Raw genomic sequence first — 27,402 nt, 5'->3', positions numbered from 1 at the left:
GGCTGACCCCGCCTCGTGCCGGTCACGTTTGCTCTATCTGCTTGGCGTATTTTCCGTGACCACAGAGCATCATGTTGTCGGTGAGCAGGGATAGTTGTATTTCTCAGTCTCAACCCATAGGCTTTGTGTTTCTTTTCCTTGCCTTATCGTACCGGCCAAGACTCCCAGGAGGTGTGGAGGAGTTGTAGCGAGAGTGGATGTCCTTGCCTCATCCCAGTCCTGGACGGGGGGTGCAGACCTTCTCCAACGTGCACAATGCTGAACGTACTTGGCATGAGTTCTTCGCCAGTGCTCTGTATTAGATTGAAAACCTTTCTGATCCTCGTTTCCGAGCTGTCGTCATGGACGGATGCTGGGTCCCCAGCATACGGTATGAATGCTCCCGGTTGCTGGTAACAGGTGCTTTCGAGCCTGAGTCCGATCATCCAGCATCTGGGCCTCCCAGGCCTGTTTATTGTTTTCCACACCAGTTGAGATTTTCCTGGGGCTTTTATGCCAAGTAATTTTGGGTTTTGTCCTGAAACTCAGAATTCTTGATGAATGAACTCTTTTCAGTTTGTTGTGTGCCTTGAGCACTAAAACGGTTGTTTCTGACAGTTTTTTCCAGGTGTATAGTCGCATTCTGGGGAGAACGTTTGTTGACCTCCTCACTCCTTCACGCCCGAAATCTGTAATGTCTTTCATTACTCAATTCATCCTTTCATCAGCTGTATTTACTGAATGTCTACTACATGGCCGATTCTTTCTTAGCCGTTGGGCGCACGACAGACACAAACTCTCTTCCTGTAGATTTTGTTTAACCAACAAGTAAACAAATTAGGCTATTCCCAGCAGTGAAAAGCACTGTTAATAAAGATCATGTCTAACTTTCACCACTACGTGCTCAGTGCTGGTCTAAGCGTTTACATCTTACAGGTAGGAAAACGGGAACAGCGGTGGGGCTTGCGGCCCCCGAGGACATCGTCCGGCCACACAAAGTGCCCCCACATTGTTCACCAAATATCAGTCAGCTGTTTTATTTTCTTCTGCAAATGGTGACTCCATCTACAGAGGTGCCAGTGCGTGTGCTGGAGAAGCCTGCAGAAGCTGCTGCCTGGGGCACCAGGGGCTGGGGCTGGGCTGCTGTGCTCCCGGGGGGACCCTCATTCCCCAGGAGTAGGCTGAGCCCTGAGGGCCCCAGCCCTGGCCTCTGGCTTCAGCACAGGTCTCACCTCAGGGCAAACACCTGCGGCCAGGGTGACAATCCACACGCTCGCACAGCCACAGTGCCCGGTTGTGAGGGGCTGCTGTGAGCCTTGCCTCTCCCAGCCCGTCTCCACGGAACACCTGTTAGGACCGCACGGTCGTTACCCTGACCTCTCATCTCCCCAGAAGGGAGTGGAGGCTCCAGATGTCACGCGGCTGTGACACAGTTGGGACTCGAGCCCCAGTCCCAGCAACCCCTGGGGCCTGAGCCTTTCCCTGCCACCCTGCGGGAGCCTATGGCCACGAGAGGGACGGCCACTTGGTGTTCAGCAGAGATGTCCGCCCACCTTGTGCGACCAGCCCGAGGCAGCACGCACGTCTCTGCCCCACTGAGTGATTATTCTGTCACCGTTTCCCCAGTGGCTGGAAGCTCGGGTGTTTCCCGACACAGAACCCAGCCCTGTGCACCCTGAGCACGCGATCACCCTCCAGGCACACGGCCACACTCCCCGCAGAGCCAGCGGAAGGGAAGGGCTGACCTGTCCAAGCTCCGACCGCCCGGCCCAGATACTGAGCGGCTGGCTGGGTGGGGGTCCTGCTGCCAGCAGCAGGTGGAGGCAGATTCATGGCCCCAGAGCTGGGGACGCCCCCCCCCGCCATGTCGGAGCCACACCTGGGGGCCGGCCGGCAGGACAGCGGCCCTGACTCCTCCTCTCGGTGCCTCGGTGGACACCAGACAGGAGCATCGCCCACCTCAGGCCATGCCACGCAGTCCGCACACGGGCTGGGGATGCACCAGTGGCGATGGGCCCCCACTGTAACCAGGTTGTCCCACAAGCCCCCTTCTGGGTCCCTGACACTTAGTAAGTGGGGGGACTGGCAGAGCCTCCACCCTCCTGGCTCAGTAAATGTAGCTTTTCTGTTTACACTTTAAAGAAAAAAAAAAAAACCCCGCCTCCTTTCAGATTTTCTGTTCTTGAAGATGCCGGTGAGGCTGGGGATGTGTCAGCTGGCCCAGCGGACAGCTGGAGGGTGGCCTGGGGAGACGGGAGACGCACTCCTCCAGGGAAGGCCTCGCTGCGCAGCTGGGGTGGTCAGCACACAGTCCCTGCTGACAGCTCCCGCAGGGCTGGCCTCGGTCACAGGCCACAGAGCTGCCTCGCCTCAGGACTCCTCCCCAGGCTGGTCTGAGTGGGGTGGGGGCCAATGCAGGTTACCCCTGACTGTCCCTTCTCACGCCAAGGACCCCCACTGGCCCCGCGGCCCCCCACCCAACATGCGCCCTGCCTCTCAGTCTCCATCTCACTTCTGTTCCCGAGAGCCTGGCCTGTGACACTTCTACAAGGGGGGGCCCCAGAGGGGAGGTGACCACAGCCAGGTGGCGGCCAAGTGCCCCGCCTGCCCGGGCCCCCAGACAGGGTCCCCGACCCTGAGGTAAGTGACTCTTGGGCATGGCTGGCTTTGCCCTCAGCCCTAGAGGGGGGCTCACAGGCTCTGCCTGGCATCCACACCCAGCACATGTCTGCACCCAGCCAGGTGGGGCGTCATTGTGGCCTGAGGAAGGGCCTGGCTGGCTGGAGCTAGAGGGTCAGTGTGAACGGAAGCAAATCTAGTCAAATTGAAGTGAAAAGCACCAAGTCATAAAAAGTCATAGAACCAGTGCTCACATGTGAAAGAGGGACAAAATGTCAAGAAGTCACAGCTCCAAGCCACAGAGGCCGGCCTGACCACTCCGGGTCTCTCCTGTGAGAGTCTGAAGCTTCTGTCCATGCGATGGAGGCAGCCGTGCCTGGGGTTGGAGGTTCTGCAGGAGGGGGTCAGGACCCCAACTGCCTGGCCCCTCTACACTTCTCCCAGAACCCTCTGCCCCAGATGCCCAGGCCTAAGAAGGCCCGAGAAGCCCCCAAGAGGCACAGGCCTGGGTCCCTGGGGAGCAGCTGCGTCAGGGCCCTCACTGTTGTGAGCACAGCTGAAGGAGGAGCTTTGAGGCCTCAGGGCAGGACTGCCCAGCCTGCAGGGCCGTGCCTGGTGTGCCCACTTGGGGGGAGGCAGAAGGACGCCTCGCCCGCTGCTCCCCACCAGGAGGCAGGACATAGCTTCAACCTCCACGCACCTTGAGCCCAGTGTGCGAGGGGTTCTGGGTCCAGGGCCTGTGTACCTCCCTGCCCTGGGGGCTGTGACAGCACGTTCTCAAGCTCTGGGGACTGAGCCTGGGACTGAGCCCTGGGAGAGCAGGGGCTCCCACTCATCCAGCTCTGCACACACAGGCCTTGCACTGCCAGGCACACAGTAGGCTTCCAGTACTCTCTGGAAGAACAGACAGACGAGCCTCAGCCGGGAAAGCAACGTCAACACCGGCCTCCAGCACCAAGCCCCTCCCAGCAGAGGCTGGGCAGCCCTTCTGTCCCTGGGAGCCCCAAGCTGGCCCCATCCTTCCAGGTGGCCCCCAATCCCAGCTGTCTCCGCTCAGACCCCCCCCCCCCACAGGATGGGTCTGCCCCAGGGATCCCAGCCTGCCCTCCTCCTGCTCACACTGGTGTCTCCCCACCCCCAGGACACTCTCTCTGACCCACCCAGGCCCCCCGGAGTAGCATCAGCCTTTGCCACCCCCCCAACCCCAGCTGCGCCCCTTTTGAGTGACCACCATGCCCAGGATTCAGAGCAGACACCCCACTGCTTCAGAGACTGTGGCCTGACCTCCAAGCCCAGACCCCATTTTCTGGCCATAAGCGCTGTCCAAGGTCCTCAAGCCCTGAAACCACAGTCCTGTTGGAGGCGTGTGTGAGACATACCACAAGACAGTCACACACTCAGCCACAGACCACAGGTCTGTGGGTCTTACTAGAACGTTGCTCCCTCCTGGTCAGTACATTGACCAATCTGCCTTACGAGTGACCCTCGGTGGCCCCAGTGGGCCGGCCTGGCCCCTCCCCATCCCAGGGTCTACCAGCCTCCCTGCTCTTGCCCGGCAGCACTGAGAGCTGGGTCTCAGGGTGTCCCTGCTGGTCCCTGCCCCCATCTCCACCTTCCTCAGATCTCAGCTTAAAGCTGACACCCCCTCTGCTGTCTTGCCTCACCGCATTGGGTCCCCCCGCACTCTGGACTGGCCTTTCCACTCCTGTCCGGCTCAGCCATTTGCTCATAGTAGATATTCAACAAACCCACGTACTAATACCAGAACGGTGCAAGGTCTGAGTCAGGCCCATCTCTGTGTTCCTGGGGGCATGAGAAACCCCTCCCCAGCATCCCTGCCTCGCTCTCTGTGTCTTTACTGTGCAGTGAGTGCAGGTGCTATTGGCCTCGGTTTCCCCCACAGCACCCAGCACAGAGCTGGCACCCAGCCACCCCAGCCGCCTTTGTGGACCACAAAACACCAAATCTAGTCATGCTCCAAGCCTCCTAGGAGCTGCCCCTAGCTTGGGAGGGGGGTCCGGTGCTTCTCAGGGGAGGAAGAGTCAGGCAAAGGCACAGGCACCCCGTGAGTTGGGGGGGGTGCACATGGGCCTGGCCCATTCCAGGCCAGCATCAGGGGCTGGCACTGAAGCCCATGGCAGCACCCCAGCACGGACCCCAGACAGCCACTGACCCACTAACCTGACGGAGGGGCTCGAGGTGTGGTGAGTGTGAGGGTGAGGTAGAGGATGACAAATGTCTTTTAACAATTAAATGTGATTCGCACCAAGTCACACCTAGTTTATGATCCAGAATCAGCCTGACGCAGGGACAGGAAACTGGAGACAGTGGGAGTCGACGAGAGGGGAAGGTCGTCGGCTGTGAAGGTGGCTTGGGGTTGTGGTGAAATGAGAGCAAGCTGGCGGGGGCCAGGCTGTCTCCTCCATGCGTGTGGCCTGGTTGACCCCCTGCGTGAGAGCCCCCCGGAACTGCCAGCAGGGGACTCGCCCACGGGGAAGAGAGGGTGAAGGTGGAGAAGGAGTGGGCATTACCCAGACTGAGCTCCTCTTACAGTGCCCTGGGCCACACCGCTGCCCAAGCCAGGTCCTGGTCAGAATGTCCGAAGCCTCGACCCCCCACCCAGCCAGATAAAGGGTCACATCCAGGGGCTGCCAGGTCCCTCCCCTCCTGAGGCCTTGACTTCCTGTCTGCTGGGTGAGAAGTTGGACTGAGGTCCAGGAATCCTGGAGGGGTCCTTGCCGGGGTCTGAAGATGGGGAGGGCCTGGCAGAAGGCATTATGAGATCTCCCTGGCTTCTCCCTGATGCCCGCAGGGACTTCTCAAGACCCTCCCAACCATCAGGGAAGAGACACCCAGCCAGGGCCTAGAATGCAAAAAGCCAAGTTTGCCTTTCCCTGCAGAGGGAGGTTGGGGCTCGGGGGCCTTTGACAAGGAGCTGAGGGGCTGGGGGGAGGGCTGATTTCCACAACAGAAGAGGAAGTTGTCGTCCTGGTTGACCAACCGGGGTGTGGCAAGGCCCCAGACACTTCAGGGAACATTCTGTGGTTGCCCCAAAAAGGGGGCCTCTGTTTCCCGCTGGGGGAGACATCCCCAGATGGCAGTTCTTTACCTCCCCTCATTCAAATGAGGCCCCCTCCCTGGCCCGCTGCCCTCCCACCCCCACCCTCCCCTGCAAGCTGTGCTCACAAGCAGGGGGATGCTGGCTGAAGCTGGAGGCCTGGGGTGTGGGTCCCAGAGCCACCAGAACTGGGAGAGGGACACCCCGGAAGGGCCTCGTCTGCCACAGCCCAGCTGGAGGGCTCCAGGCACCACTCCGAGCCCACGGAGGCAGAGAAGGGAGCTGCTGGGGACCCACATCTGGTTGGAGGGCTGGGCACGCAGAGCAGAGGCCCCAGTCTGTCCTGGGTGACAGTGGGACTGGCTCTGTCCCCAGTGGAGAAGGCTGAAGGAGAAAGGCACCGCAGGGGCTGGGCCTGCGTGGCCACGTCCAGCGCCCCCACCGCCTCTGAAGGGCTGGAGAGGTCGAGACAGGTTGGACCACCTGGGGTCCCGGGGCTTCAGGAAGGGTGGACAAGCCTTGCTCTGGGACAGGAGAGAGGGTCTCTTTAGGACAGGGGAGGTGGCCGGACAGGCACTGCTCCGGGACGGGGTAGGGAGGTCATTTAACCATCCCAATCCCAGGCCAGGCCGAGACGGGCTTCCCAGGTGGCCCCAGACCGGACCGATGCCGCAGGTCGGCACTTGCAACCCTGGCCAGCCTGCGGGAGCCAGGCCACTAAGGGCGGGGTTCGGACGGACCCAGGGGCGGGGCCCAATGGGACTGGAGCGGCCCGGGGCCGGGCTCGGGGCGGGGCCTCGCAGAGGCGGGGGTCGGGAGTGGGGGGGGTGTCTTGGACGAGCGGGGCGGGGCCAGTCTCGGGGCGGGGCCTCGTCTGGCCTCGCCCCCGTGACGCGAGCGCGGAGCCGCTATATAAGCGGGCGCGGCCGCGCGTGCGCACTCCGCGCGCGCTTCGGTCGTGGAGCGGCCTTAGGCGGTCTCGTCTGCAAATGGGCTCCGTGGCCTAGCGTCCCCGTCCCCGCCACCCGTGATCGCGCGCCGAGGCCCGCGAGGGGTCGCCGCCTAGGTGAGGACCCGGGCGGCGCGTGAGTGGGGTCGAGCGATCCGAAGGGGCGCCCCCCGTGCGCCACGGCTGGCGGGACAGACAGACTGGCGGACGGAAGGCCGGACGGCCGGGGGCGCGGGCTGGGCTAGGGCCGGACGGGCCGGGCGGGCTGGGCAGGTGCCCGGAGCCCCGGGCCCGCGGCCCCGCGCACAAAGCGCCTTTGTTGCTTCCGCGCGGCCGGTTCGGGCCGGTTGGAGCCGCCCGCGCCCTGCGCGATGAAGGCGGCGGGGAGTTCCGGGCTCGGGCTCCGCCTCCGCTCGGGAAATAAACTCAGCGTGGCGGACTCCGGAGTCTGGGTGGGGGCGGGTACCCGAGTGGGGAACGCCCCTCCCGAGGGCCGGCGGGTGACCAGGGGGGCTCCCCGACCCCTGTGTGCGCAGGCTTCCACCGGCCATAGAAGCGACAGCATGGCAGCCATCCCCTCCAGCGGCTCGCTCGTGGCCACCCACGACTATTACCGGCGTAAGTCAGCCCCCTCGTCCTCTGCCCTACAGGTCCCGTCGGGGCGGGGGGTGGGCCGCTAGAAGCGCTGGCTCTGCCGCTGTGCTGCCAGCAAAGCCAGCGCTTGGCCTGGTGGACAGGGCAGGGGACTCGGTGCCTGCAGAGCTGACCAGGCCTCTCTTCTCCAGGCCGCCTGGGTTTCCACTTCCAGTAACAGCTCCTGCGGAAGTGCGGAGTATCTGGGGAAGCCATCCCTCACCACCCCGGTGAGCGCAGGGCCACTCCCCTTCGGTGGGCGGCGCTATGTGGAGGGATCCCACCAGGAGTACGCAGGGGCACCCACCACCCTACTTTGCCTGTCTCAGGTCTCCCCAAGGCTGACCCAGGTCACTGGTGGGCAAGCTTCTTTTTCGGGAAGTCCACTCTCCCGTTCATGGCTACAGTGTTGGAGTCCCCAGAGCGGTGAGTCCACATTCCTGGGGGCCAGCATGGGAGGTGGGGGCAGGTGGAACCCCCCTGACCCCAAGCTCTCCCCCAGCTCGGAACCTCCCCAGGCGTCCAGCGGCTCCATCGCCTGCGACCTGGCTCTGGAAGCCATGAGGAAGCAGCCTGGTGGCCAGCCTGGCAAAGCCAACACCAGGCCCCAGTCCTGAGCGGCCTGTGCCAGGCTGCGGGAGGCGCTAGGCTCATCAGCGCCCGTCCCCTGCCCGCCCCCCCTACCCCTCCCTCCCCCCCTCCCTCCTTCCCTTCCCTCCTCCCCTCCCCCCCCCCCATAGACTAGGCGGGCTGCGGGAGAAGCACTTGGGTTCTTTTATATCAAAATAACAAAACACCAAAAGGAAGTCGAGAGAACCCCACTCTTTACTATCCAAGCCACACGCAAGCCTTCCCGACACCCTGTAACCGTGTGCCTTGCACCAAGTGGAAAATAAACCGAGCAGCCAGTAGCCCTGATGGTGTGTGTGACCATGTGCCCCCGGGGCCCGTGGGAGAAGCTGATGTTTCTCAACCTCACTTCCTGGCAGAGGTGGAGAGTTGGCCTGTTCCCTGGGCCTTCCTGGGTTCCCTCACTGGGGAGCCACCTCCTGGGTCTGGCCCAGGTTCACAGCGGCAAGCCACCGCAGAGAGTGTGGAGCCTTGGCACCTGAGAAGGGGTGGGGGGCCTGGAAGAAGCAGGCAGTTCAGAGGTTGGACAAGAAGCTCCGGGGCAGCCACTGGGGTCCTGGGCCTCTGCTTGTGGGTTTAGGGGCCGTCGGCTGGAGGGAACCTGGTGCCCCCTGGAAGGACCTTGGCAAGGGCCCCTGCCCTTGACACCCTGGAGGGCAGTGAGGGGCCGGTACCAGAGCTGTCCCAACTGGTGTGCAGCTCACGGGGCCGGACTATATCTCCCGGAGCCTTCCTGTGAGGGTGTCGTCTCTTCTAGCCTGTTGCAGGACGCGCTCTGGGTAGGGTCCCCCAACTCTGGGGGCGGGGACCCAAAATTAAGACTGAGTCGTAAGTGGTACGGGGGGCGTTCCCAAGGGACCTTCCCACCACTGGTGACCCGGCTCTGGACGAACTCCAGCCTTGGGAGGGTGTGGCTGTGTCATCCTCCGCCAGCCTCCACGGGCGGGCGTGATTGGTGGACTGTGTGTCCACACACCTTCAGTGGCCAGCAGAGATTGGCCCGGGTCTGTTGGGCAGGAGGGGGCAGCTTAGGGAGGGCGTGGATGGGGGCTTGGTATGAAGTTAGGGGCCCCACGGGCCACTGAGGGAGCCCAGCCTCCTCTTTGGCCACTCCGCCCCCACTCTGTGCTAGAAACGGTTCAGTCCAATCCAGGGCATCCCGTGTAGCTGATGGCCCTCAAGGGCCTCTGTCGTGTCTGCCCTCATCGTGTCAAGGCAGGCTGCAGGGTCGGTGCAGTCTTACCCAGGCCCCCTGTGCTCCCAAAGCCAGTAGTCCGTGCTGAGGCCTGTAGGGGAGGCCTTCATTCCCACCTCACACGGACCCAGGGTGGGGGCAGGTGCCCAGTCTCCTGGCTACAGCGTCCAGATGAGGCCCTCAGGACTCCTGGTGGCGGCTGCTGATGGCCACGGCCCTGGGTAGCAGACCGCAGTGCCCCACCAGCAAATAGCCCGTTTTCACAGAGTACTGAGAAGGCCATGTCGCCCCATATCAGGAGCTGCACACAGGCCAGGTGACCCAGGGTGAGCCCGCCCCAAATCCAGGCCCCTCCCCATGCCCCACCGGGGGGAGCTGCGCCCTGGTCCTGACAGCTGATGGGCTTTGAGTCAGGACCAGGGACAGGTCCACTCCCTTTGGAAAAAAGAGTGGCCAGGCTCCTGGAGGGTTAGAGCTGGCTGTGGAGAGTCCCGGCACTTCCCAGGAGCTGGTGTCTTTGAAGGAGCAGACAGGAGGAATGGGCAGCCTCAGCCCCCCGACTTCAAGGGGACTGCTTCCCCCAGCCCCGGGGCAGGGTGGGCCCCTGGCTGGAGGATCTCCATCCCCCAAGCGTTCAGCCCGGTCCTGCGAACTTGTCCACACCTTCGTCCGCCCGTACCCTTGATCTGAGGTCCAGGGCGGCACCCGGGCCCCCCTTCACAGGGCCTCGTGGCCTCAGAGGCAGCACCAGAGGGGTGTCCCTTTCAGAGCGGGTTCTCGTACCTGCTGACACTGGAGAGCTTCTCCCGCAGGGCTTTGAAGCAGGGTCTCTGCTCCGGGTCCCTGTTCCAGCACGACAGCATCAGCTTGTACGCAGCGGGTGGGCTCTCCGGGGGACAGGGCATTCGGTAGCCCGAGTCCACCCTCAGGAAGGCCTCGTGGTTGGACATGCCTGTGGCGGGCCGGTAGCAGGGGCTGCAGGGGCTGTCCCCTCACCACCGTCTTCCACCCTCCCGGGGAACCCTGGGCCGCTCTCCTGCCCTCTGCATCCCCTGCACCCTCCCGACGCCGTCTGGAGGCCGCCCCAGGGAGGCAGCCTGGCGCTCTGTGTGGCGCACGCCCCGAGTCCAGGTGGCGGCACCCTCCCACCTGCCCACAGCTGGGACGTTGTTGGGGGCCAGTACCTGCATAGGGCATCTGACCCCTGCTGAGAATCTCGTGGAGGAGAATCCCGAAGGACCAGACGTCCGACTTGATGGAGTAAAGCCCTCTTGACAGGGCCTCCGGAGCGGTCCACTTGTAGGGGATGTTGCGGCCGTGGGAAAGGTAGATGTCCTCCTGCGAGCGGAGACGTGCTGGGGCAGGCCACGGGGCAGCCTGCAGGCTCTGGCCCCGCAGCACGGACGCACGTGGGGACGCACGTGGGGAGCTAGGGTTCGCGGTGGGCCAGAGCAGACTGGGCACTGATGGACGGTTGCCACTAGAGGGAGGTGGTGCTGGCACTGGGAGACAGGCCCTGGGCCACCAGATTCAGGGGCTGGGGGCGGGGGGTGTGCAGGAAGCACTGGGATACACGTGGCCCTCCCAGGTGGTATCCGTGTCCCAGAGGTCGGCCAGCGTGAGCACGAGCAGGGACAGTGCCTGCCACGCTGGAGCCTGCCAGTGTGTTCAAACCATGGGCTCATAGAGACAGCCCGGATGGGCTGGCCACCAAGCGAATGAGGGAAATGCCTTTCTAGAAGTACCCAGCCTACAGTCAAGGACTACAGCATCAGGATATCAGCCCCTGAGTGGAGGGCCCTGGACTCTGGCCATCAGTGCCCCACCATGCCAGGGGAACTGAGGCAGAACCCACTCGCCCACTGACAGACCCCACCCTGAGTGGAAGGCCCTGCCACGAGGGGGGTTTCTGGGAAGAGGGAGCCAGAGAGCCAGGCCCAGCACCGAAGGAGCCGCAGGGGAGCACAGACTGAAGGGGTCAGGCAGTGGGAGCAAACAAATGAATTCTTGGCTCTCGGGAATTTGGAAACGTAGCTCCGAGGGGGCATGTGATGACCTTAAGGAGTCCCGTTAATTGTCAGAAATGTGTCTGTGTCTGTTTCTGTCTGGAGTCTCAGTGTGCACGTGTCGACCTGGGTCTAACGTGGAAGGAGGGGACACGGATGGGGCTGGGGAGGGGGCTTTGTTACACCGTTTGTCCACGTTTGTCTTCAGAACCCTCCACGATAAAAGCGTCTTCTGTGGGGGGGACGTTTGCCCTAAGCTCACAAGCCACTCCCACCCTCTCCCCCTCGCTGAGCGCTGAACGCAAGACACCATGAAAGAGTGAGCAGGTGCCCACCCGCCCAGGAGCGCCCCACCGGCCCCCGTGTGGCTTCTCTCTCCTCCGGGGGTCCCCCTGCCCCTCCAGCTCTCAGTCCCCGGAGAGGCCTGCCCACCCCATCAGGGCTGCGCCCTGGGCCTCACCTGGGAGCTGCCGCTACTGGACGCTGGACGCTACTCCGGCGTCCCGCCCCGTGGCTGCTCAGCCGGCCTCCCTTGAGCCCCAGCTCCATGCGCAGAGGGAGTCCTGCGTGCTCCCCGGGCCCTACCTTGATGAGCCTGGCTAGCCCAAAGTCCCCGACTTTGCAGATGTTGTTTTCCCCCACAAGGATGTTCCTGGCCGCCAGGTCCCGGTGGATGTAATTCTGCGATTCCAGGTAGCACATGCCCTCGGCTACCTGTGATGCGAGGTCCACCAGCTCCGAGACGGGCAGGGTTTTCTCGTCAGAGCCTGCAGAGGCCAGGGGAGGCCACGGTCAGAGTGGCAGGGGGCCATGTCCTCCCCTCCACCGGCCCTGTGTGCCGCTGGGACAGAGGGTGGCTGCCTGACTTGAACAGTGCACCTGTCATGGCCCTTCTGGAAGGCCAGATGCGGTCCACGCGTGTGCCCTTTGCCCCACTCCCCGGTTCCCTTCCTGGGAATCCACACGGAAGTGTCGGTGCAGAGAAGCTCATCACAACGTTATTCACATGACTAAAAACCTCAGAAAGCTTCAACGAGAGGGGACTCGCCAAACAGGCACAGCTCGTGGGTGCGGTAGCGTGCCGTCGGTGGGGCCGCCTTCTGGAGAAGGGCTCTTGGCAACGGCGCCCCAGCTAATGGGCAGTGGCCGCGTTCGCTTTGGGTGTTCGATGAGGTACAGATGACGAGGTCTGTGAGTCCGCGCATGTTGAAGTGTGTGCGTGTCTGTGTGTGTCTGTAGTACATGAGGGTGTCTGTGCACATGCGTGTGCAAGTGTACGTGCACATTCGGACACCAGAAGAAGGTCAGCACCTTCTAGAAAGAAAAGCCGTAAGAACCAGGCCGGCGTGTCCCCCAGGCTAAGAGGTGGGCCGGCCACGCCTGGCATTTGAACACAATGGTCTCAGTTAATGGGGATGGAGGGCTGGCTGTCTAGTCTTATCTCACTTGACCTCCATAGATGAACGGATGGTGCATTTACCACAGGATATTTGAAATCATTTCTTAAGCAGGCAAGGCTGTCAAGGAGCCCCCGGGCTGTCCTGTCCCTGGTACGGGCGCAATTTGGGTTTTCTCTTTCTTTTTTTATTAAAAATTTGTAAATGTTTATTCCTGAGAGAGACAGAGAGTTGAGCAGGGCAGGGGCAGAGAGAGAGAGGGAGACGCAGAATCCGAGCTGTCAGCACAAAGCCCGACGCGGGGCTCGAACCCACGAACCGCGAGATCGTGACCAGAGCCGAAGTCGGACGCTCAACCGACTGAGCCCACGTGGATTTCCTCTTTCTTTGTGCAAGTTTCCCACGCCCTCAAGCACATGTCACTTTCATCCCCAGGAAAGGAGCCCCGAGTGCGGCCCCGCGGCCAGCTCACCCCGCAGCAGCTCCAGCAGGGCTCCCCTTGGCATGAGCTCTGTGATGATGTACACGGGGTCCCCCACGGACACCACGGCATACAGCGGCAGAATGTGTTTGTGCCGAAGCTTCTTCATGGCCTGAATCTCCGCCTGGAAGGTGTGCTGGTGCGGGAGGTCATCTGCGGGGGCAGGCGGCCTCCGTGGGTGCGGCCCAGTCCCGGCCTCCTCCCGCCCGCCCGCTCGCGGCAGCGGCTCGGGACACGTGGGTGCCCTCCCCGGGGCGCCCCAGCACCGCCCCACATCGTCCACGTGAAGGCTGTGCCGGACCCACCACCCGCTGGCCACACACCGGGCTCCGCATTGATGCCCTGTCCCCAGCCTGATGTGGAGTGGCTCACCCCCCGGGTGTGTCCCCACGTGCCCCGCCCCAATTCCTGAAGCGGGGGGTCCAAACCTCTAGTGGGTTCACAGGAGACTTTAGACGAACCCTTTCAGATGTCTAGTGATCTATTTATTTTAATAGCTTTCCATGTACGTTATGAATTTAAAATTGCCTGGGTGCCCGGGGGGCTCAGTCGGTTAAGTGTCCAACTCTTGATTTTGGCTCAGGCCATGATCTTAGGGTTCATGAGTTCGAGCCCCGCATCGGGCTCAGTGCCGACAGCATGGAGCCTGCTTGGGATTCTCTCTCTCTCTCTCTCTCTGCCCCTCCCCACTCGTGCTTGCTGTCTATATCTCTATCAAAATAAATAAAACTAAACTTAAAAAGAAAAGAATTTAAAATTCCCTTTTAAAACAAATGCCTTTAGGGATGCCTGGGTGGCTCGGTCGGTTAAGCGACTGACTGCGGCTCAGGTCAGGATCTCCCGGTTCACAAGTTCGAGCCCCAAGTCGGGCTCTGTGCTGACAGCTCGGAGCCTGGAGCCTGCTTCCGATTCTGTGTCTCTCTCTGCCCCTCCCCTGCTCATGCACGCTCTCGCTCTCTCTCAAAAATTAATATACATAAAAAATTTTTTTTCATAAAATAAACGCATTTTCGGTAAAAACATGCTCATTGAAAGGAAGACGCCACGTGGACACTGTTGGAGACCACGCATGCGATGCACACACAGCCGCAGGTGGAGCGGGGGATGCCGGGGACGCTTGGCCACCCCGCCCGTCCCCAGGGAGCAAGGCCCGAAGTCCCTGCTGGGGCGCCTGGCCTGGGGCCCACTCACCTCGAGCAATCACCTTAATAGCCACTCGGACCTGGTCTTTCCAGAGCCCTTCAAAGACCTCCCCGAAGCAGCCAGACCCCAGCTTCCTGCAGAGTGTGAACTCCTCCCGTGGCATCTCCCAGTCGTCGCAGTGGGGCAGGGGCTTGGGCTCATGCTGGAGGGACAGGCAGGGTGCCGTGCCCATCACCCAGCCCACCCACTCTGACCCCAGGATGGGAGCCCCTGATCTATCCTCGGATTCAGGGCAACGCCCCAGGGCCCAGCACGCAGCCAGGCTTTCCCAGGAACTGCCCTGGTGACCCCAGCCATGTGCTGCAGACACCCTCACCTGCCCACTCTAGGCCAGTGACATCCACCTGAGTGCCAGTCCCACAGAGCTCTTGTCCCCAGGCTCCCACTGCCCCAGAGAGACTCGGGACTGGCAGGAGCACAGGCCTCTCCCTGGCCCAGGGGCAAGGGTGACCCAGCAAAGGAAGGCACGGCCCTGCCCCCACACCCCGCTCTGTGGGAACATGGCTGGAGACGGCCAGAGTCCCTGCGGCCAGGTGTCCCCGTGCCCCCCCCACCCACGTCAGGAGAGAGGGAGTCGGGCGACGAGTGGGGGCAGCAGGTGCAGGCGGCCCTACCTTCCAGCAGGGCACAGTGAGCCGCAGGCCGTGGGACAGGCTCTGGGCTTTGTGGTGGTCCACGAGCTCGGACAGGCTGGGGAAGGACACGGCCTCGCTGAGGTGCAGCCGGCCAGCACGCCTCCAGATCCTGTAGTGTCGCACGACCTGGCCGTCACGCACTGGGGTGCGGGGAGGGTGGGCCGAGGCAGGGACGCGCGTTGACACGCGCCCACCATCACGGTCCCCTCTCGAGAAGCGCTCGCGGGCCCCGCGTCCCGCCCCCGGCACGCCCAGCGGCGCTGGGAGAAAACCCAGACCCAGGACCAATGGGACGAGCCGCCCTGGACGGCCGAGTGTCCGCCCGCCGGAGGGAGGTCCTGGCTGTGGCAGAGAGGCATAGGCCAGCGGGGCGGGGTTTGGGGGCAAGCGGCCCCAGGGTCAACTGCACGGGGGACACAGAGGGGGGAGAAGGGCCAGGGAGGCTGTACCTGAGAGAACATAGTCGGCGCCCGGCTTTTCGCTGACCCTGACCAGGAAGGCCCCGGCCGTGTTGCCCTCTGCCTGCAGCCTGTGCAGTGCTTCGGAGCGGGAGATGCGGCCAAAAAACCACCTGCAGGGCAGGTTGCGGGGGCGGGGGGGGGGGGCAGTCCTGAGCCCACACTGACCTTCGTCCCCTGCCCTCTCTGCCCCCGCTTCCTCCCACCCTGCCCACGCTGAATCCCAGCCCCCAAATGGCCCGTCCGGACACCAAGGAAAGGCCTGCCCGGGGAGTCCCCTGTCTGTGGGCTCAGAGCCACTCCTGTCCCAGAGATGTGCCATCTTGTCCCGTGAGAGGGACCACGTTCCGTGACCTTGGCCACAGACGCTCTGCTGTGGGACTGTGGGGCCTGGGGTCGGCGTCTGAGCGGCAAGGCTCTGCACGCGTGCCCTCACACACGCATACCACACTCACGCCTGCTCATACACACCGGTGCCCAGGCACGGGCGAGCCCCGGACTCTGGGCTGCAGGGTGGGGTCTGCAGAATTACCTAGGTGACTTCTGCTGCCGGCTGCTCGGCCCTCAGCTCCCCCTTTTCCTGCAGGGGTCCCTGGAACAGGAAGCCCCCGCGGGGAGCCCCGTGAGGGCCACGCCCCACCCTGAGCCTGGCCGAGGTAGCACCTCTGGAGTCTCTCTCGTTGGCTCACCCCTGCAACCACCCTGCTTCCTTCCTGCTTTACAAATGCACTAGGTTCTCAGGACCTCGGGGCCTTAGCACCAATCACGCCCACCTCCGCACGATCCCCGTGGCCGGACCCTGCCTTCTGAAGCTGTGCGGTTTACGACCCTGTTGCTCGTCCCTCTTCAGCAGGAGGAAACCCCCACGCCCGTTCACCGTGCGACAGCACCGGCTCGCAGCAGCTCCTGGGGCCTCTCACGCTGGACCGTCCGGGCCCAGAGCTCGGGGGGCTGTGCGGACGCCCGCCCCAGGCTGCCCTTGTGGCCCAAGTTTCCTGGGCAGCCCCTTGGGACCAACCACCACCTCCGGGAGCCCCCCTGCCGGTGATGGGAAAGCCCGCGGCCCACGCCCAGACCCGGCATGTCGCAATTACCTTCCTGCTCCCTCTAACTAGGTCATGCATCTGGTTTGGGTTGTTTGGAGGGTGAGCGAAGCTTTGCTCCCCAAAAGGCTCAGTCCCTGCCTCGGATGCCTACGCAGACCACATCCCTGTCGGCCGGCCCGGAAGCCCACCGTGGACCCTTCTGTCCTGTTTGGGTCCTGGCACCTCCAAGTGACCGTGGGGGAGCCCAGGGAAGGGGCCGCCTGCCTCTGAGGCTCTGTATCCCCAGATGTGGCACAGAGAAAGCCTCGTCAGCTCTCCCGGGACCAGCGTGGTGGGGTCTGGCCCCGACTAGGGAAATGGAGTCCCATGTCCCCTATCCTCACCGGCCTCCCCAGATCCCAGCCGCAGCAGTGCAGAGCTCTGTCCTGAGGGCTGCCCTACCCTGAGCTCCCGAGGGGCCACAGGGCCCACAGTGGGGGAGGCCTTGGGGTGACCCACGAGGGCCATGGGGACACTCACGGTTCAGACTCCACCGTCTCCTTCTCGGCCAGGTAGCTGTGGGGCACGTAGCCCTCAGCCAGGGCCCTGCCCGCCTCGTCCAGCCGCACAGCCCAGCACCACTCCTCCCCCTTCCTGGCCACGTGGAGCAGGTCCCCGGCCCGGAAGCTCAGCTCTTTGTCCGTCCGGGCCTCGAAGTCCCACAGGCCCACGTACCGGGGGCCCGGGTGAGGCTGGTCCCGGGACACCATGGCGGGTCAGCGGCAGGACTGGCTTCCTGGCCTCAACACCTGTCACCGGGCTGGTGGCGGCACCACCTGTGGCTAGGAACGGCGGGTGGGGCCCGCCCTGCCAGGCCACCTCCGCCCGGCCGAAAAGCCAGCCCACTTCCTGGTGCCGAGGCGGCTAAGCCAGGCGGGCCGCACCCGCAGCCCGGATGGGCCTCTGCCCTGGGCTCCACCTGTCCTCCTGCCCACTGAGGCCAAGTCAGTCTGGGTACTGCTCCCGCCCCCCTGCCCTGGAAAGCGTGCCCACCACATGGTCGCGTGGCTGGACCTGAGCCCCCGCCCTCCCGGGGGGGGGGGGGGACGAGTAACGGGTCAGACAGGGTCTCCCTGGGGTCCGGTTTAGCAACCGGGGCTCCGGTGTGAGTGGAACCTAGGTGGGAGTGAGCGAGAGGGGGGTTGGAGACCCGTGGGCACATCAGCGCTGCCCGACCCCCGGGGCCGCTGGGGCTGAGCTCTCCAGAGTCACCCCTGGAGCCCCGGTGGGTGTGGCCTTCCATCCCCTCCCTGAAGGCTGACCCCTGGGGGCCCACCACACACTCCCTTCCCCAGACGTCCGACCACCCAGGGGAGCTGCGCTGGCCTCCAAGACACAGGACAGGGTGGGCAGGCGCCGGAAAGAGGGAGAGGCACCGAGGCCTCGGGGTGGGGGCAGGCGGGGCCCAGCCCCCAAGGGGAGCCGGCAGCCAGGGCGCGGGGAGGGCTCCGGGTGCGCCGTCCATCCGTGGTCGGCCTGCCCCAGCCTGCCCCCTTGATGGGAGGTCCGGGAGGACAACGACCAGGGAAAACCAGATACTAAGCCTGATTTCTTGGCACTTCCCTCTTTCGGAAAGGGAAGGGTCAAGAACAGGAGTGTGGTCACTCAGTAAGGTCACAGTCCTACTGGCAGAGCAGGGTGGGGAGGGGGCCCGGCTGGGCGGGGCCTGCGAGGCATCTCCCGCGCCCAGGGCTCCAAGGCAGGCCCCCCCCCAACCAGCCACGAGGCCTCCCTCATTGTGGGGCCATTTGCTCCAGTCGGCTCCTGGGCACGGACGTCCCGGTTCTGCCCGGGCCACACCTGGAAGCCCCTGAGCACCAAACCCGTCCAGCTTGTGGCTGATGACACACGCCAGGCACGCACCGGTGACCCCCACGCACACCTGCGTCTGGTCCAAGCCCAGCTGTTCCCTCCCTTCCTTCCCTCAGAGGCCACGGCCCGGCCCCACGCCACACTCACCTGCTCCTCCGTCTGTCGCGGGCAGGACCGGGGGGTGGGGGGTGGGGGAACCTGGGGCTGCCGCCAAGCCCACCCATTCCTCCCGCCCCCCCTCCCCCCCCCCCCCCCGTGAGGGCTGGCCCACTGCCGGCACCCAATGTAAGGAGCCCCCGTCCTCTCCCCGCTCAGCCCTGACTCACACCCGGGCCCTGCCGTGTCCTCCCTCCTCCCTCTGTGCGGCCCTCCCCTTGGTGACCTCAGCACCCTCCCCTCTGGGAAGCCCCCCACCATCCAGCCCTGCGCAGCCTCCTGCCAGCCCGAGGGCAGGGCCTGTCATCAGTGGTGATGTGGGAAACAAAGGCCAGCTGAGGGCTGAGCACAAGCTACCCCCTCCCCCGCCTCGGGCCCCTCCCCCATGCCCCCAGAACAAAGGAAAAGGAGCAAACAAACAGATAACTGGTAGAGATCACGGTCACGCAGGACACGAGTCTGTCAGTCTACAACCGTCTTAATGATTTACAAGGAAAAAAGCCATTTTATCAACAGCCAAATTCCCAGGAACCTACGGATTCAATTTCCTGAAGCCCTAACGTCACGTTCCCCTCCATAGAATAGAACATTTTATATAACCCATCACCCCCCACAACCCCAGTGCGGCTCTTGCTGCCCACAGGTCCTGTCCTCACGCTTTAATAAAACCACCTTTTGCACCAAAAACACCTCAAGAGTTCTTTCTTAGCCGTCGGCTCCAAACCCCAACACTTCACGTCAAGCGGGGTGGGGCTAACTGGCCTCAGCAGGCGCACCCCTGCCTCGAACTGTGCACATGGGCGGTTCTCTCCAGGGGACGGTAAGCAGACTCAGCCGCCTCTGTCCTTCCGTCCCACAGGCCTTCGGGGCGCAGCTGTCATCATGGGGGGCACAGGAGTGGAGGGTAAAGACCCTGAGCGTAGATCTCCCCTGCCCGGCCCCCGGCCCTCCGTCTGTCCGTCTCTTAGTGACCAGAGCTGGGCAGGATGATTGAGAAGCAATGCTGTTCGTCCCCCCTCCCCTCCCAGCACCCAGCTCCTCATTCAGTGACATCAACAGTGGCTTGAAATCAGCCGCTGGGGGAGCAGTCACACGCTGGAAACCGCCCGTTTCCTTTTCCCCAGAGACCTGGTTGTGACCCAGTTGCCTGAACACCGTGGCATCCAACCCCACCCCTGCCTGACCCTGCACGGGCAGGCCAGCACCCGGGACCCTGAGCCGCTGAGGCCCAGACTCTGCCTCCCTGACCTTTGCCCCGTCCCCAGAAAGAGCCAGCCAGCCAGACCTTCCCAAGGCCTGACCCAGTCCCTCCCTCTGCCCCTTCAATTCTGGCCCCAGGGAGATGGAAGGGGCTATCACACAGCTCCCGCGGCCGGCACAGAGTCCTGCCAGTGGCCCAGAAGTCATGCTTCCTCTGGGTCCCCGGTCTGGGCGCTAGGATCCTGGGCCGGGGGCCTGGGCCTCATGGGGCCAGCTGTCTGTCTGCCACGATGAACCAGCTGGTGGGCCATGACAGCTCCGGGTCTGTTCCGGGGCTGGGGCTGCGGCCTGTGGGTGACGCGTGTCTGTGCGTGTGTCTGAGTCAGCTCGGTGTGCATTTATCGCGTGCCTGCTGCCTTCCTGTGTGTCCGGGGTCTGTTCCTGGGCCGTGTGTGCCCAGCGCCTGGGGTCTGCCCGCCAGCCCGACATCGGCCACAGGGGGGCCCTGCAGAACCCTGGGAAGTCCGGCCTCTGGCTCTCGACCCGGGAGGGGGTGGAGGGCGTCCAGGGCGGCAGGCCCAGCGCATCCCCCCACCTGGACTTCTATGCCGAGTTCTTCCCTCGGCAGGGACACCGGGTCACGCAGGGCAAAGGCCATCATGCCCTCCTGTGTCAGCGGGTGTCTGCGTGTGTCAGCCGTCCACACGCACAGTGTGGGTCAGTGTGTGTGTCAGGGCCCTCGGCCCTCGGTCAGAGTCGGTTCCAGGCCGCCGGCACCCGTGTGTGTTGGCGGCCAGTGCTGTCCTGCGGGGACACGCGGGCGGGGAGGAGTGGCCCCAGCCCCTGCGTCCAGCGCCCCAGGTCACGTGAGGGCGGGGTGGAGGCGCCTGCGGGCTGCGTCCAGCATCTCCTGCAGCGCAGCGAAGGCGGGCCTCTCCTCCGGGCTGCTCCGCCAGCACTCCAGCATGAGCGCATAGACCTCGGCGGGGCAGGACGCCGGGCGCGGCAGCCGGTACCCCCAGGTGACCTGCTGCAGGGTCTCGTGGTTGCTCAGTCCTGGCGAGGGGCAACGAGAGGGCTGGGGGGGGGGCTCTCTTCTGCTGAGGGCTCCGCGTGGGCGCCTCCCCCCAGCTCTTGGCCAGACCCTGCCCGGCCAGCATCAGGCCCCCCCTGCGGCCCACCTTCATAGGGACACTGGCCGTAGGTAAAGACCTCATAGAGCAGGACTCCGAAGGACCAGACGTCCGACTTCTGGGAGTAGACGCGGTAGTTGGCTGCCTCGGGCGCCGTCCATTTGACGGGGATCTTGGAGCCGCTGCTTGGGGAGTAGATGTCCTCCTGGGTGAGGGGACACCGGTGGTGGGCGGGGCGGAGCGGCCCCCTCGCCTCCCAGCCACGGCGGGGTTGGTGGTCTCAAGCTGAACTGACCTTGAGCAGCCGGGCCAGGCCAAAGTCGGCCACCTTGCACCCCAGGTCATCACCCACAAGCACGTTCCTGGCGGCCAGGTCGCGGTGCACGATGCGCCTCTCCTCCAGGTAGCTCATGCCCTCGGCCACGTGGCAGGCAAAACCCAGCAGGAGGGACGGGCCCAGGGCCCGTCCCTCGGGGCCTGTGGGACGGGGCGGGATGGGCCATCAGGGGGGCGGGCGTCTTCACCGGTCACTTCCGCCTGTGCCTCAGCCTCCTCACCCTGAAGAGGGGCTGAGGGCAGGGCTACCCATCAAGGCTGCAGGGTCACTGTGCTGTGCAGGGACCGCTCAGTGAGGCAACCCACCCGGGCCCCCGGGAGAGACCAGACACAGAGGGGGGCCAAGGCAGGGAAGGCGCGCAGGGCTGGTGACACGGGCGGGCCCCACCCCTTGTGCACCCGCTCAGCCTGGAACCTCGACGCTCCGAGTGCCCCCACAAGGCACAGCACGGGCCCGGGGCCCGAACCCGCTGTGGGCCAGAGCCCTGACAGTCGAGCCTGGCACGCCGTGAAAGGCCCAAGCCGAGAAGGGGGCCGACGGTCGTGGCTGCGCAGGGAGACCTGGGTCACCCGCGGCCCCTGGTCGGGGGCGGAACTCACTGCCCAGGAAGGCCTGCAGATTGCCCTTGCGCATGAGCTCGGTGACGATGTACACGGGCTCGCCGGCAGAGCACACGGCATGCAGCCGGATGAGACGCTCGTGCCTCAGGCTCTTGAGAGTCTGGATCTCCTTGGTGAGGTCTGCCAGCTTCACGTAGGCTGCAGGAGAGGCACCGCTCCAGGCCCCGCCCGTGCCACCCTGCCGCTGCCCCGGGGCGAGAGGGGTCAGAGGGCGGGGCGGACAGGGGTGGGCAGGCCTCACCCACCTGACTTGATGACCTTGACTGCCACCGGTGTGGAGTCGAGCCACAGACCTTCCCACACCTCCCCGAAGTAGCCTTCACCCAGCTTCCTCCGCAAGGCAAACTCGGAGCGAGGCCGCTCCCACCCGTCCCGCAGGAGAGGCTGCTGAGGGGGTGGGGGGCACTCGGGGCCTCCGCCTGCTGCACCCTGGACAGAGGGGACAGTTCCCCCTGGAGCGCCGGCCTCCAGCACCTGTGCCGCGGCGCTCGCCCTACGCCGGCCTGGTGGAGGCCTGGGGAGCCAGGTGCTGAGCTCCAGGAGTCTAGCCCCGGTGGCTCCGGGCTCTAAGTGGCCCCTTTGCGGGAGGTGGACGCCCACCCACGCGCACTCATTACTGTGCCTGGCCAGACTGTCATTAGAAACCAGAGCAACTGGATGGCTGCCTGGCCCCTGGCAGGACGGCTGGTGCGTGGTGGCCCGGGGGCCCCAGCTCTGGCACGGGTGTGCAGCCGGTCCCGGCGTCTCCTCCTACAGCTTCCTCCTGGGGCGCACAGCTGCTGTGGGCACCTGCCCCAGACGCCTCCCCACACTTGTCCCGGCCCTCACCTGCCCCCCACAGAACTGGGGATGGGGGGGGCGGGCACCAGAAGTCCTCGGAGATAGAGACGCAGTACCTGTGAGAGCAAACCCGACCCCAGGCAGGGCCCCCAGTGCTCCGGGCCGTGTCAGACCCCTGCAGCCGCGCTCAGAGACTGGCCTGGGCCTGCTGCCTGGCTCGCACCCCCCTCTGCCCCTCCCCACGTGTGCTGGGCAGGGGGCGGGGGCGGGACTGGCCCACCCACCTGGGGCACACAGGGCTGCAGCAGCGGGCTGTGGGTCAGCTTCCAGTTGGCCTTGTAGTAGGCGAGCAGCTCCTCCAGGCTGGGGAAGAGCCGGCCCTTCTGCAGGTAGAGGCCGTTAGCCGCCGTGCAGATGCGGTAGTGGCGAACGCTGGCCTGGGCCCGGACTGTGAGCGCACAGAGATGGAGGCCTCCTCCGGCTGCTGCCTGCCCCAGACCCTCCCGCCAGCCCAACCAGATGGCCACCACAACCTTCCACGGGCCGGGCTCGGAGCCCGCCTCAGGGGCCTCACGGAAAAGGAGGGAGCGTGGACAGCCGCAAGCCAGAGGCGCAGTAAGAGGGGCACTGGGGGCTCCTGGCCACAGGGCACAGAGCCCAGGGCACGTGGAGAGTCCGAGAATGAGCGGAAGAAGGGAGGGAGGGTGAGTGATGGCCGGGCGGCCGTGCAGGCCGGGCAGCTCAGAGGCACAGGAGGGAAGGTAACCAGCAGGTTGGTGAGCTGAGAGGTGACCAGCTGCAGGTGCCTTCGAGCTCGACGTGCGGCCAGCGAGGCCTGGGGAGCACCTGCCCCAAGGTCAGGGGCGTTCTGGCGCAGGCTCAGCCCGGGGACAGGCGCAAGCGGCCGCCACGTTACCTGACAGTGAGTAGTGGCCGTGGCTGCTCTCGCTGGGTCGGATGAGGAAGGCCCCAGGCCCGTTGGCCGGAGACAGGAGCATCTGCTGGGCCTGGGCACGGCTGATGCCGCTGAAGTACCAGCTGCGAAGGGCAGGTGGGTGGTCACCAGCAGGCCCAGACCTGAGTGACCCCTGCCCCCACACCGGTCAGAGGCCCCGATGCCCGGCTCCCACCGTCTTCCCAGGCACAAGGTGCACCCAGGGCCCAGTGCAGGGTCCCGGCCCAAGGTCTGCATCTGTCCCAGCCCTTGGTGCCCAGCCTCTGGAGCCGTCGGGGAGGGGACAGGGGGACCACTTGGGCCGGCCACCAGCAGGGACCTGAGTCGGGAGACACTGTCCACACTCCTCAGCCTCAGGTTCTCCACTAGCCCTGCTCGTAAAATGACCACCGGCCCTGGCCCCGGCCCAACCTGCCCGGGGGAGGGGGGCACCAGGAACCAGGGCCCCCGGGGAGCGGTCCCAGCCGGGCTGCAGGGGTGTATGGAGGACCACGAGCAGCCGGGCCAGGCAGAGCCCACCCGCCCAAGGGGAGGACGGCGCGGCTGACGGTAGCTTGGCCGGGAAGGCCCTGGAGGAGGCCGCTGAGCCAGGCTGGGCAGGCCTGCAGAGGCGGGAGGGGCTCAAAACACCTCTGCCTCTGAGGGGCCCCAGCCCCCGGCCCTCCACACGCTGAGATGCTCCGAGCACCGGGTGCCCAGATACCAGGAGCCTATGCACCCGAGTGTGGAGCGGGGCAGGGGGTGAGGGCTTGCCCGGGGCTCCCCCATCTGACACCCGTTTGGGCCGTAACCCACCTGGGCCACACCAGGTGCAGCTCCCTGCTCCACATCCTTGGAAGGAAAATGGAAAGGCACCAGGCCCCACCCCATTGCCTGTGTCTGCCTCCCAAGGCCCAGGTCGGGGAGCCCTACGCCTGAGTCAGGTTCCCACCCTGGAGGCTGCTGCTTCCCGGAGATTCTGGGGACCCCGTGGCAGGAGGCCTGCCTCCTGTAAGGGGGAGGCAGGCACAGCCACTAGGCGACTAGCCCTGTGAGCATGCCTCTCATCCCCTCTGACGGGGGGAAACTCAGGGTTCTGGGGGCTGGAGGGTGGGCTCTGACCCCCACCTGGGCGTGTGGGACTGGCAGTTATCCCAGGGGACCCCAGGCATGACTCGAAGTGAGTCGACACAAAGTGGGGGTGCCCTGAAAAGAGGGGACTGGGTGGTCAAACCTGTGCCATCCCAGGCAGGCGGATGCTGCCGGAGGCTGGGGTGAGGCCAGTGCCTGGCAGGAGGGAGACAGAGGGAGGCTGGCACTGGCACAGAGGCCTCTGGGCACCTGGGGAGCTGTGGGGGGGGGGTAGCTAGGAACTACGCAGCCAGACCCCGCCTTCCGCAGCCCACCAGCCAGGAGGGCATCAGAAGGGCTACAGAGGCCCCTCCCAGGACAGCAGGGCGGGGGGTGGGGGGGGAGAGGAGGGGCAGAAGTGTCCCCAGCCCCACAGCAAAGGCCGATGGCAGGCCAAGACCCTGCACACGCCGAGCTTCAGGCACCTTCTCGGGAGTCTCTCCCCGGGGTGGGGCAGTGGCTGAGCCAAGATTGGAGGAGCCTCGTTCTCAGGTCAACCCTCAACCTTGAGAACGAGGCTCCTCCCCTGCCCAGCCAGCCTGGCCCTGAGGACAGACAGCCAGGTGTCTGGGGCTAATGACACCGTGAGTGTGGTCGGCCCTTTCATCCCAGGCCCAGGCAAACACTCATTACTGCTTCCTCCCGGCACCGCCCCCTCTGACGCTCCCAGCCCTGCCAGCCACCTCTAAGAGTGGCTCATGGGATCTGCCCTCCACACCTGGAGTGACTGTGGGCCCCCTCCCCATCAGAACGGCTGCTTGGTCCCTCCCATCGCTCCCAGCAGGCTGGTCACTGGGTGGGAGTCCCCTCGGGAGGCGCCTTCCTAGGACTCAGGCTTTCCAGGCCACATGCAAAACCCCCAGGGGACTGGAGATGGCTTGAGTGAAGTTGAGACCCAGTGCTGGTCTGCGGAGGACATGTCTAGGGCTCAGTCCTAGCCTAGCCGGGCACAGGATAAGAAACCAGTGTCAGCCTGGGCAGGTCTGACAGGGCAGGGGTCTGGGCAGCTGGGCCTGGCTTTGCTGAGCCTGGTCACCGACCAGCTTCTGGCCTGTTCTCACCCAGCACATCACCTCCATGCATGCCGGGGCTGGGGGGTGGCGTCTCTGCCGCCCCCGGAGGTCCTCCTAGCCAGTGCCGCAGCTGTCTGGACGTCAGGCACTGCGACGGCCATGACATCCAGGCTGACCCGCTGCATTAAGGGGAGAGACAGGTGGGGCCACAACCAGAGTTTGGATCGAATGGTTGAGGCCCGTGCACGATGTCTACGAAGACGGGGCCGGGTGGACCCACGGCCACCCTGTCGTTCAGACCCTAAGCCTGGGCTGAGAGGTCATCTCCCTCTCCAAGCCCTGCAGCGGAGCCTCCACTGTCTGTCCTCCTCCCTCCACGATTGCAGACGGGCGTGCGACCCGCCAGGTGTCCGTGCCGGCCAATCCCTGCCTGTGGAATGCCCCGGCCCTGGGGGCCTCGGGCATGCTGGAGGGGGGGGAGGGCGGGATGGGTGAGCCCCCCTCTCCACCCGTGTCCCCCTCTCAAAACAAGCTTCTTTGGGAGCAGTTCCAAAGGCCGGGGTCATGTCTGCCCCGCACCTCGCGCAGGGCAGCAAGGAGAGTTCTGGGTGAATGTGGACCGGTGAGGGGCAGGTGAACGCAGCCCTCGGACTCAGCATGGCACCCCCTCACCCCCTCACCCCCTCACTGCATCTGGAGGGCCCCTCTGGTCACTTACGTCCTGATCAGGAGCGCAGGGAGGACAGGCCGTGTCGTGTCTCACCTGGAACTACACTCAGGACCCTGGCCCCTGCCCTCCAAGCGATGGCCACTCGGCTTAATGTTGTGGAGACCCCCAGAGTGCTCGGCTCCCCAGGCTGAATCCCTGTGTGAGAGCAGGAGGGCCCGGCTGGCGGGACCGGGCCCCAGAGCGACCGCCGTGCCGGGGGCCTGGCCGGCGGCGTGTGTACGCGCCATGCGGCTTATTCGGCGCCGGACCCGACCGCGCCCGCAGGAGCCACTACCCTCCTCCCTTTTGGCAGGACCAGGAGACAGTCACCGGTGTGTGTGCGCCGCCCGTGTGCTCACTCACCGCCGCACGGCGAGGCCTCGTGGGTCCAGGCCTGGGAGGGAGGGGTGAGGGACAGGAGGGAGGAAGGGTCAGGACTCACTTGTGTCCTCACTCCTGACGCTGCAGAACAGGCTGATACTCACGGTTGGTCCAAGAGCGTCTCCGGGGTGGCCTTGGCCAGGTGGGTGATGGGCACCAGCCCGGCCCTGGGCGGACCGGAGAGCCTGCGGGCAAAGATGTAGCCGCCCTCCTCCTTGAGGCCATAGAGCCGGTCCCCGCGGCTGACACTCAGCTCGTCGGCGCGCCGCGCGGTGAAGTCGTACAGCGCCCTGAAGAGCTGCGCGGGCGCCGGGGAGCTGCGGGGCTCTGCGGCGGGGGGCTCTGGCTCCGCGCCGGCCTCAGGGTCGGGGAGCCCCAGGACGCCGTCGTCCGGCGCGCCCACCGGCCAGATCTTGTCCCAGAAGAAGGCCAGGAAGGCCAGGCGCTTTCTGAGGAAGGGCTCCATGCTCCGGGGCGTCCCGGGCCAAAACCGGGGCCCTCAGCGGAGGGGCCGCGGCCGCAGGGGTCAGCGGGTGGCGCGGCGCGTGGGCCACAGGTCACTGCAGAGCCCTCCAACAAGGCGCCCGCCTCCCGGGCTGGGGTTGAGACCAGGGAGGGGCGCAGGGTGGCCACGCCACGGCTGCTCCCCAGCTGCTCCTGCCCAGGGGATCACAGCCGCTCTCCCTGGCCCGGGCGGACGCGGCCCCAGGACCTGCCGGGGGGCGGGGCCTCTGGGGGCGGGGCCTCTGGGGCGGGGCCTCTGGGGGCGGGCCACGGGGCGGGGCCTAGGGGACGGGGCCTCGGGGCGGGGCCGCGGGTGCAGGTGGGACGACGGAGGTGGGGGCGCGCGCAAGAGGTCACGCTCAAG

General features: G+C 65.2%; 3 protein-coding genes across 9 annotated transcripts; 1 reads left to right on the top strand and 2 right to left on the bottom strand.

Moving 5' to 3' along the window:
• Positions 1 to 6,614: 6,614 nt before the first annotated feature.
• On the top strand, positions 6,615 to 8,149 carry PPDPF (pancreatic progenitor cell differentiation and proliferation factor). Its single transcript, XM_030309193.1, is given in 7 exon segments — positions 6,615 to 6,722; positions 7,142 to 7,223; positions 7,391 to 7,401; positions 7,403 to 7,439; positions 7,442 to 7,468; positions 7,568 to 7,664; positions 7,741 to 8,149. Coding segments are annotated over 6 exon segments (342 nt in total). The 5' UTR covers positions 6,615 to 6,722; positions 7,142 to 7,168; the 3' UTR covers positions 7,856 to 8,149.
• PTK6 (protein tyrosine kinase 6) lies at positions 8,037 to 18,389 on the bottom strand. 3 transcript variants are annotated; one of them, XM_030309190.1, is made up of 8 exons: positions 16,809 to 18,389; positions 15,235 to 15,356; positions 14,765 to 14,925; positions 14,139 to 14,292; positions 12,939 to 13,100; positions 11,655 to 11,836; positions 10,248 to 10,401; positions 8,037 to 10,015 (listed from the first exon to the last, which is right to left on the bottom strand). In XM_030309190.1, the coding sequence occupies exons 1-8, from the start codon at positions 17,036 to 17,038 to the stop codon at positions 9,828 to 9,830; spliced, it is 1,353 nt and encodes a 450-aa protein (XP_030165050.1). In that variant the 5' UTR covers positions 17,039 to 18,389; the 3' UTR covers positions 8,037 to 9,827. The 3 variants fall into 3 exon arrangements, with proteins under 3 accessions (XP_030165050.1, XP_030165052.1, XP_030165051.1); XM_030309191.1 differs by having other exon boundaries at positions 9,900 to 10,015; positions 11,530 to 11,836; XM_030309192.1 differs by lacking the exon at positions 12,939 to 13,100.
• A 367-nt stretch (positions 18,390 to 18,756) lies between these two features.
• SRMS (src-related kinase lacking C-terminal regulatory tyrosine and N-terminal myristylation sites) lies at positions 18,757 to 27,223 on the bottom strand. Of its 5 annotated transcripts, none has more exons than XM_030309184.1 (8): positions 26,639 to 27,223; positions 23,283 to 23,404; positions 22,651 to 22,814; positions 21,832 to 22,015; positions 21,566 to 21,724; positions 20,925 to 21,106; positions 20,678 to 20,834; positions 18,757 to 20,552 (listed from the first exon to the last, which is right to left on the bottom strand). In XM_030309184.1, the coding sequence occupies exons 1-8, from the start codon at positions 26,998 to 27,000 to the stop codon at positions 20,359 to 20,361; spliced, it is 1,524 nt and encodes a 507-aa protein (XP_030165044.1). In that variant the 5' UTR covers positions 27,001 to 27,223; the 3' UTR covers positions 18,757 to 20,358. The 5 variants fall into 5 exon arrangements, with proteins under 5 accessions (XP_030165044.1, XP_030165047.1, XP_030165049.1 ...); XM_030309187.1 differs by having other exon boundaries at positions 20,464 to 20,552; positions 20,678 to 20,814; XM_030309189.1 differs by having other exon boundaries at positions 20,464 to 20,552; positions 20,678 to 20,811.
• Positions 27,224 to 27,402: the final 179 nt, after the last annotated feature.

This window comes from Lynx canadensis, chromosome A3 (genome assembly GCF_007474595.2).
Source record: "Lynx canadensis isolate LIC74 chromosome A3, mLynCan4.pri.v2, whole genome shotgun sequence".
NCBI lineage: Eukaryota > Metazoa > Chordata > Mammalia > Carnivora > Felidae > Lynx > Lynx canadensis.
The sequence above is the reverse complement of the archived record's forward strand: the minus strand, read 5'-3'. Positions and strand labels throughout refer to the sequence as shown.

What these genes read in the sequence shown, in the direction of transcription:
- PTK6 (XM_030309190.1), bottom strand. Translation starts at nt 17,038, where the DNA reads ATGGTGTCCCGGGACCAGCCTCACCCGGGCCCCCGGTACGTGGGCCTG. An exon ending in TCACTGTGCCCTGCTGGAAG is followed by an intron (nt 14,293 to 14,764) that starts GTAGGGCCGCCT and finishes CTGTCCCTCCAG; the next exon opens with CATGAGCCCAAGCCCCTGCC. An exon ending in TATTAAGGTGATTGCTCGAG is followed by an intron (nt 13,101 to 14,138) that starts GTGAGTGGGCCC and finishes CTGCCCCCGCAG; the next exon opens with ATGACCTCCCGCACCAGCAC.
- SRMS (XM_030309184.1), bottom strand. Translation starts at nt 27,000, where the DNA reads ATGGAGCCCTTCCTCAGAAAGCGCCTGGCCTTCCTGGCCTTCTTCTGG. An exon ending in GAGACGCTCTTGGACCAACC is followed by an intron (nt 23,405 to 26,638) that starts GTGAGTATCAGC and finishes TGCCCTTCGCAG; the next exon opens with CTGGTACTTCAGCGGCATCA. An exon ending in GCCTGGCCCGGCTGCTCAAG is followed by an intron (nt 20,835 to 20,924) that starts GTCAGTTCAGCT and finishes CCCCTCACCCAG; the next exon opens with GAGGACATCTACTCCCCAAG.